At 37.1% G+C, this 8662-nt stretch overlaps 1 protein-coding gene across 1 annotated transcript in view; it reads left to right on the top strand.

The window, feature by feature from the left end:
* The first annotated feature begins 423 nt into the window (after nt 1–423).
* The window catches only part of PSAT1 (phosphoserine aminotransferase 1), an 11680-nt gene continuing 3441 nt past the window's right edge, over nt 424–8662 (top strand). Inside the window, exons 1-5 of the mRNA XM_010170563.1 lie at nt 424–491; nt 1607–1812; nt 3453–3625; nt 4685–4854; nt 8257–8385. Of these exons, the coding sequence (XP_010168865.1) occupies nt 424–491; nt 1607–1812; nt 3453–3625; nt 4685–4854; nt 8257–8385 (746 nt within the window). The remainder of the gene's footprint in view (nt 492–1606; nt 1813–3452; nt 3626–4684; nt 4855–8256; nt 8386–8662) is intronic.

Raw genomic sequence — 8662 nt, 5'->3', positions numbered from 1 at the left:
AAAAATATATATATATATAAAATATATAGTATAAATAAAAGAACAAAACAAACCCCTGCACCTTACTCTATACTTGCTACAGCATTAGTAGCAGAGAACATTCTTAGAGTGTGGAAAACTTACACCTTTCTAGGGAGTATTTTTTCACCCAGATATAGTTGTTACTGGGGATAGTAAGGCCGTGTGGATGCCAAATGTGATGGACTGGATTTGCCTGGATCTGGACAAAACTGGAGGTATAAGTCTTGTGTGGGTATTTAGGAAGGCTCAGCAAAAGAAGTATGAGTTGGAATAGGGAATGGGAACCTTCAGGCATTTTGGGTCTGTAGGGTAAAAGGTTTAAAGCTTAACACAATTTTTAAATTTCATTTGTATATTACCATTTTGTTTCATATTATTTCTTCTTTCCTTCCCACCAAAGAAATGAGCCATCGGACCTCAGATTTTACAAAAATTTTAAATACAGCTGAAAATCTCCTGCGTGAATTGCTGTAAGTGAATTACTTCCTTCTTATTTTTGTTTTATGCTTGTGCTAGTTGCAACAATAATGACTAATCTGCAGGTCTTTCCTAGAAATCACCTGTTAGTGTGGGGTTTTTTGTTGTTTAGATATTCTGTCTGGTAGAGTAATAATCTTGAAGAGGGCATTGGTCTTCTTTTTGTCTGATGCTGATTTATTTGAATCCGACAAAGGACCTTTATTAGGATAAGATGCTTTTTATGTGTCTACCATACACTGACTAGTTGACTTTCTTCTGAAAATTTAATTTTTGTTACCTTTACAGAATTCATGAAGGGCAGCAACTTTCTTCAAGAAATATGTGGAAACAATAGAAATAATTTCTCTAGTGGTATAGAGGTGGTCTGTACATTACTCATCAGTCTGATTTTACTAACATAAACTCTATGGATGTGTTTTAGAATTGCTGATCAGGAGCACTTTTCCTGTTTGTAGTTTGACATATTTATTTCAAATTTTTAAAAATGTATTTTGTATTAGAATTAATGTTCTCATAGTAGTTAATAATGATGGTCACTTAATTTAGAAGCTTGACTCTTGGTCAAAGCCAGAATTATTGACAGAGGAGTTTTAATGAATGTTTGAAAAAATAATTTTTGTGGCTGGTGAACAAGTTCTTATAGCACTTGCTCGGCAAATACAATTTACTGTACAGTTGCATTTGCAAATTGAAGGGTTTCAAAGCTGAATTCTACTGTGAGCATGTTGGTGTGAAGGTCTTAGCCTGACAGAGGAGCCATGAAGCTAGCAATAGACAGTATTACAAGTGAGCATTAATTCTGCTGGAATATCTTTCATGGTTCTGTGTACTATGATAGAAGAGCTACTCTGGAATGAATTTGTTTAATGCTGTCCAAGGGGGGAAGAAAGCTTATTTTCAGCAAATCTTAATCAGTGAAATGTATAGCATTGCTCTTAATACTTAAGTTGTTAGTCAAGATCACTGGTGAGGTAAGTTAATGGGATTTGATCTTTGACTTGGCAAATGACAATGTTCTTCCTCAGTTTCTGTCAAATGCATAATATCAAATAATATGTGTCCTGTGTCTCTGTAAATAATATAGATGGTTATTTTTTGCATGCAGAAATATACCAGAAAACTACAAAGTTATTTTCCTCCAAGGAGGTGGATCTGGTCAGTTCAGTGCAGTCCCACTTAATCTTATTGGTTTAAAGGAGGGAAGACATGCAGATTATGTTGTAACTGGAGCTTGGTCAGCAAAAGCAGCTAAAGAAGCAGAAAAGTATGCCAAAGTGAATATTGTTCATCCGAAACTAGGAGCCTATACAAGTAAGTTGATGATTACGTCCATGCATGTGAATGCTTAGCTTTTTGAATCACTCTAAAAAATTAGTCCAACTCAGCTATTGGGTTATTGAATGTTAACTAGTTAGAGTTGACTGCCCAGCAATCAAAAGATTGCCTGCTGCATCTCTTCATGTTCACACTGGGAGATCCGTTAGATGGCTTAACAGTCTCCACCAGAAGAGAATTGTGAAACTAGACTAAGCAGATCCCAGAAAATAAGTGACACGAAGCAAATATGTATTGGTAGGGAAATTGTCTGGGCTGATTTTTTTTTTTTTTTTTTTTTAAATTTAACTGAGTTTTTAAGCTATTTTCAGGGATAATGTGAGACATTTCTGTTTCAGGTACACTCAATAATGAGATTCTTCTGAAATTCAGAAGCATGTCTGGGTCTGGGATCGTAACCTTGTTGGCCCAGGAGATGGGAGGCCTGACCTTTTTCAGGGGTTCCCAAATAACTTGCCTTTACCACCCATGTCTCATAACAGGCAGTTGGCTCTGACATAGAAAACACATTTTCAACTCCTCCTCCTGAAGCTTGTTACTGGACTTGACATAATCTGAATTACCACAATGTAGAAGGAAGAAAAATGTTAACTGTAATTGAGGCATTGGGAATTTTTTTAGAGTCCGTCTCAAGAACACTTTAAGTATATAATTTGTCAGTGGATATACCTAAATAACTCTTGGAACACAGGCACCTGAGTTCTGTTTTCTGTTCCTGCTAGTCATGCTTACTTTTCTTCCCTCTGATCAAAATTAGAGCATTTGAACTGCAAAGAGTGGCAACAGGAAAGACAAATAATATCCCCATATAAGTTAGTATATTAGGACACTAACTTGGAAAGTAAGTTTATATCCTCTGAGGCACAGCAAGGAATTGAACCTACAACTTCCCAGTCTAGGGGAGAGTATTCACCATTTTACTCCTCACTATTTGACAGATGTAGATAAGGGGAGAGGCAGTAAATAAAGGTGGAGGCAATCGCAGCCTCCTTCCCCCTCATGTTTTGGAGGTAAGAAGAAAGGAAGAGCAACCATTTGGTCTCTGCAAAACCTGTTCTGTGCTGTCAGGGCATGCCTGTATATTGCCTCTTGACAGAGGAAATACTAGTTTTGTAAATCAGTTGCAAAGCTTAAATGGTAGCTAGATAAGTAGCTCTGTGTTCGGTGTAGACAAGACTGAAATGCTTCTGGAGATGCATAGAAACACAGCTTTAGAGAACTTTGCTAGTTTGCTAGTGAGAATTTGGATGCTTTAGTGGTTCCAAAGGCATCAGGAATATTCTTGGACCCAGTGCCTGTATTCCTCTGAAATGCTGTTTTGGACCCCTAGGGCAGTGGTTTGTAGTCTGGAATTGCAGACCTGGTGCAAATCACTTGAGGAATAAGGACTGAAAAGCAGAAGAGTGTCTGCTAGCTTAATGGTGGCTCACCACAGAATTTTAGGAATGCACTGGTATATTTCCTTAGCAGATGAGTTATGTCTTCCTGGTAACAAGATAATTTATACAGCAAAATCATTCTGGGTTTGCACTGAAATCCCATGTTCAGGTAAAATTACGTACCAGGAAAATTACTGGTCTCCAGTGACCTTTGGTTTTCTTTTTTGTCTGTCTCAGACATTCCCGACCCAAGCACTTGGACTCTTAATCCAGATGCATCTTATGTCTATTACTGTGCTAATGAGACTGTTCATGGTGTGGAGTTTGACTTCGTACCTGATGTCAAAGGAGCAGTCTTGGTTTGTGATATGTCATCAAACTTCCTGTCCAGACCTGTGGATGTTTCCAAGGTACAGTATTGGACACAGTGGCTGCATAAAGCATTTTCAAACTTGGATGCGTATAATTGGGCACTGATATGTCTGGATGGCTAGAGACGCTGAGCAGTGAAATTAAGGAAGTCATATTTTGTTAATTGAGTATCTGATGGTGGATACAGATGTTGAAATTTGAAGTTTGATATTTCAGTGTCTGTCTGTCCCTTTTCCCAGTAAAAACATTGAACTATGTTGAAATTGTTCATGTTAGTAGCTGTCCAAGATTATTTGTCTACTGGGTGGTCTTCACTGATGCTGTAGCTGAAAAAGATATCTTCTGCATCATATTTAGTCTGAAGATGGTGTATATGGCTATAGCAGGTTACTCTTAATCTGAATTTTTGGTCCTGCTTTTATGTGGAAAATCTGTAACCCCTTTTAAGATGCTAAAGCTTCCTGTGCCTTGCAATTACTATGTCTGTTTCATAAATAATACAGAGGCAGAACATAGTACTTGCTCATGTTTGAAGTGTGTTACAAGTGGCAAGTGTTACTGACTAGAGAAGTAGTGTTTGACCTTTCTTATCTGTGCATAGCAAAAAGAAGAGGCAATGGTTAGTGCATTCATCTTGGCCTTTCCTGATCTGCCTGTTTGAACAGGTGGATTATATAATGCCTGTTCTGAAATACCAGATCAGTTGAAATATACTGTGATCTATGTATGAATGTATTTTTAGTAAATTTTCCTGGAGTAGTGTGAAATAGGGACAGGCTGCCTTGAGAATTATTTGTGGCTGCTAAATGAATATTCAGCAAATTATTGGGAAACTTGTTATGATGATCTTCCTCAGTTGAACAAAGATACAAGGTTATGATAAGACATTCATGGGATAACAACTGTAGCTGTAAGGGCACTTTGAAATCAGAACTTCTCCTGGCTCTGCTTTGACCTGCAGCTTGCTGATTTTCATCACATTCTCCAGTCTGTTCAGCTGAGTTGTATGCTGTTGTATAATGATACTTGTGTATGATTCGTAAGATCTCCTAGAGAATGCATGTATCAAGTCCTTCTTCTCTTCTTTCTGTTAAAAGTTTGGTGTGATTTTCGCTGGTGCTCAGAAGAATGTTGGCTCTGCTGGAGTTACTGTTGTAATAGTGCGTGAGGACTTGCTGGGATTTGCATTGAAAGAATGCCCTGTAGTACTGGATTACAAAACACAAGCAATGAATGGCTCCTTGTATAACACTCCACCCTGCTACAGGTAACTTAACCTGCTGTTTAATGTCTCCTATTCAGAAAGCTGCTGCACTGCCATCTGCTGTTCTTATCGGGAAAAGTTTCAGAAGTTGAGTATTTGCTTTTCAGGTCACTGATACATCTTATTCCTGTGAAAATGTGGGAAATGTCCAGCCATGTGACTGTAGTAGGCTTTGATGTTGCCTAATGAGACTCAGCCATAAAGGACCTAGTGTTTTTAGAAGTAACTATTATATGTTGTAATTCCATTGGAGAAGTTTCAGGGTCCAATTCTGACTTACATGAACATGCCTGTGGTCAATTAAGTGATGATGTTTCTATCATTACAAGTAGGTAATTTGGCATGTAGTCTTGCTTCTTGAACGCTCAGTACAGATTTGTCATAATTCCTTCCAGAGGTTGTTCTCAGCATTCGAACCTTCATATTCCTATCCTTGAAAAATAATTTTTTTAGTTAATTTTAGTCATTGCTTTGCTTTATTACCTAGTACAACTTTCCATATTTATTTAATTACCACCTCAGTGTTTGACTTGGCATCCAGAGCAAAATAGGTCTAACTTCATGATCATTGTTAGCAATCAAGATCATAAAATCAGCATGTACCTTGTGATTTCATGTATGCAAGAAGCAGAACAGACTACAGCTTACTCTTTTAAAATCACTATCTCCTAGCTTCTGATAGCTAGTGAAATAATGGTTTGCTACTGGAATATTTAGGTGTGGAGACAATAGTATCTACCCATTCTTAATCTGGAGCATTTTTGTACCAATGTCCACTAAAATGTTACTTTTTAAAAAAGAAAATCTCCAACCAGGTATCCTTTTTTTACCAGAAGTTTTTTTTCATTACTTTGAAAATAATGATTTCTGCTTTTAAAGGTAAGATTTACTTTTGATTGAGATAATTTGATAATGTAATCTTATATTGTTGATATCTAATCTCGACTCTTACAGTGTTTTTGTACATGTCAGAATTTGCAAACTCAGGTTTCCTAATGATGTCCAACAGATAGCAAATGTACTGTATAGGCATAAAGTACAGCGATTTGTGCGTATAAAGCCTACCTTAATGCCATTGCTTACTTAAATTCAGCAGAATTTTAAGCGATACTAATTGTATCTCTGAATCTATTGATTCTCTTTATGGGGTGTACTATGCACTGACATATAGGCAGTTGTCTTAATTTATCAAAAGGACAGTAAATCTTGTGAGCATGTGTTCATTCCAGACTTTACCATGCACAACTAGGTTTCCGAGGAGTGTGCGTACTGTGGAGCATGTAGTGCTGTAACGATGTACTCTTGCTGTTAGCCCTGTCAGCCTAGTACACCAATATCCTTAGGGCTGATATCTAAGACAAGAAATAACTTTACAATGTTTCCAGATTTTTGTCCTTTTTCTGGCTGTAGCTTTGTAACATGGGCGGTATGTCTGTCTCTTTTCCTAGTGATTGATAAAGCCTCTGTTTCATGATCAGTTATTTTCTGGACTGCCAAGTTGCACGTACTGTTTTGGGTGCTGTGTACTTGCACATGCTGGGTTTTAAATCCAGCCATTCATGTTTTCTAAGTACGAAGCTATTTCTGTTTGAAAAACCAAAGTTCTACTCAGTATTGAACAGTGTTGCTCCTCTGGTTTGAAAAGCAAAACAAATTAAATTCTGCAGCTTTATTTTAGCCACTGCAAAGATCTTCTAAAAAGGACGTGCTGTTTTAGCTGTCACTGAATATCTGTCAGTAACATTAACAGGGTAGTGGGAGATTAAGGGAGCAGAAAATAAAGTTGAACTAACAGTCTTTCCTTTATGATCACTTTCTTGCCAGATTTCACTTCATGCTACAGATCCACATTGAAGTATGCTCCGGAATCTAGAATGTAACACAGACTGAAATGTTGGCAGAGCACACATCTGTTTGGCTTGGCTCTAAATGCCTGTTCCAGTTTTTGTAAGGAACTGGCAAAGCTTCTTAGTTCCCTTTTTCTGTACTCTTTTCCTTGCACTCTCTAATGGTTGCTGGCACACAGGCAGGAAATATTAACTGAATTTGCAAAAGCTACTTCAGCAGGATATTAAATTAAATTAAGGTGATGCTAATGGCTTTAACCTCTTGGCACTGCAGAGCTTGACTTTTTGACCCTAATCTGCTTGACTACAATTAACAATAAATTTACTATAAAAATCTCAAAAGCTTCAAGGGTTTATGTGGCATTTAAAATCGCTCCAGAAACATCATTTTGACTGACTTGAAAGCAGGATAAAAGATTTCAGCTGTCTGGATTTTGTGGATGACTCTAAGGCTGACTTCTTTAAACTTTACTTGCCCTCATTTCCTTGAGTGAAACTTTTCAGACAAGGGGTGAATGTGGCCCTGTATATCTGGCAAGGGCCAAGGCTATACTTTAAATCAACTACACTGGGGTAGTGCTGTCATATATGTGGCAAAATTGTGCTCTCAAAGCTGTAAGGTGCTTTGTATAAAAGGCAATCTGTAACTTGTGCTAGATTTGTGTTAGGGAAACTTGTAGGGTAATGTTCTCTGAGCACTCCCTTGGAATTTGTAATGAAGGGATTAATAAAAGCAAACTTGTTGGAAATACGCCACAAAAACTCGTGAATAGTTTATTATGTTAAGTGTGGTAGTCGTGGGAAATGCCTGAACTCAAACAAGCTGAGTTTTGTAGCAAAAGCACAAAGGCAAAAAGGCCTGGGTGATTTTTTTGTTGTGCTTAGTAACTAGCATTGAAGTACTTGGTCTCCAGCCATGTGATGTCAGTAGGCTTCCAGATCTCTACTTAGAACTTGAGTGGTAATGAATAATTAAGTATAATACATCATTATTTGTTTTGCCATACTTCACTATTCTTGTGGAAGAAAGATCTTTTTAGACAGAAATGGGATTATAGTTTTTATTTAACACTTGTGAAAGTGGGATTAGATTTCTGGTATTATTAATATATTTACATTTGAGATTCACCCCTGCATCTTTGCTAGAGCAGCTGCACAGGGTGGATGCTACTAACTTTTGTGCAAACTGGCCCTTTCTAGGACTTGATAGGCACTTGTATGGTCAATGAGCTGGCAGTCTGTGCAGTGTGTCTGGGGATGTCCTTGGGAGCCCTGCAGGACTTTTCCTTCTGTGGTACAAAGGATTAAGTTCGGTCCAACAGATTTGTGTAGCATTTTAATTTCAAGATTCTTAATCTGTGTCCGAAAAACATTGCCTGCTTAGAATTGTCATAATTTTTTAAATATTCCAGGTTCTGAGTTATTACTCTTAAGCACCCCAAAAACCAAACAACCTTTTATGCTGAAACATTTTGTAAACTATTAAACAGGACTGTTACTTTTTTCTGTTTTTAATTTTTTCAACAATCTGACTGAAAAATGTTCTTTCCTCTTGCAGTATTTATATCATGGGATTGGTACTGGAATGGATAAAGAATAATGGTGGAGCTGCAGCTATGGATAAACTTAGTTTAATCAAATCACGAATGATTTATGATATTATAGACAAATCTAATGGATTCTATGTGTAAGTTGCTATGCTTTTCCCCTTGGTTTCAATATTTGTTGTAGAACCAAACATATGAATAACTTTCACAAGTCTGTAGCATATTTTTACAGTTACCTTTTCAGTATATAGGAATGTTAAGGAATCCTACATGAATTATTTGTACAAACCATTTACTTGATAACTGTCCAAGGATGAGTCTCATTCCAGTAGGATTATCTTATATAGATCAGTTGTGAAGCATATCAATAATGTATGATCTAAACTTAACAAATGCAGAAACTTAACAGTATACAGA

The sequence above is a fragment of the Antrostomus carolinensis genome, unplaced genomic scaffold (genome assembly GCF_000700745.2).
Source record: "Antrostomus carolinensis isolate BGI_N321 unplaced genomic scaffold, ASM70074v2 scaffold44256, whole genome shotgun sequence".
NCBI lineage: Eukaryota > Metazoa > Chordata > Aves > Caprimulgiformes > Caprimulgidae > Antrostomus > Antrostomus carolinensis.
The sequence above is the reverse complement of the archived record's forward strand: the minus strand, read 5'-3'. Positions and strand labels throughout refer to the sequence as shown.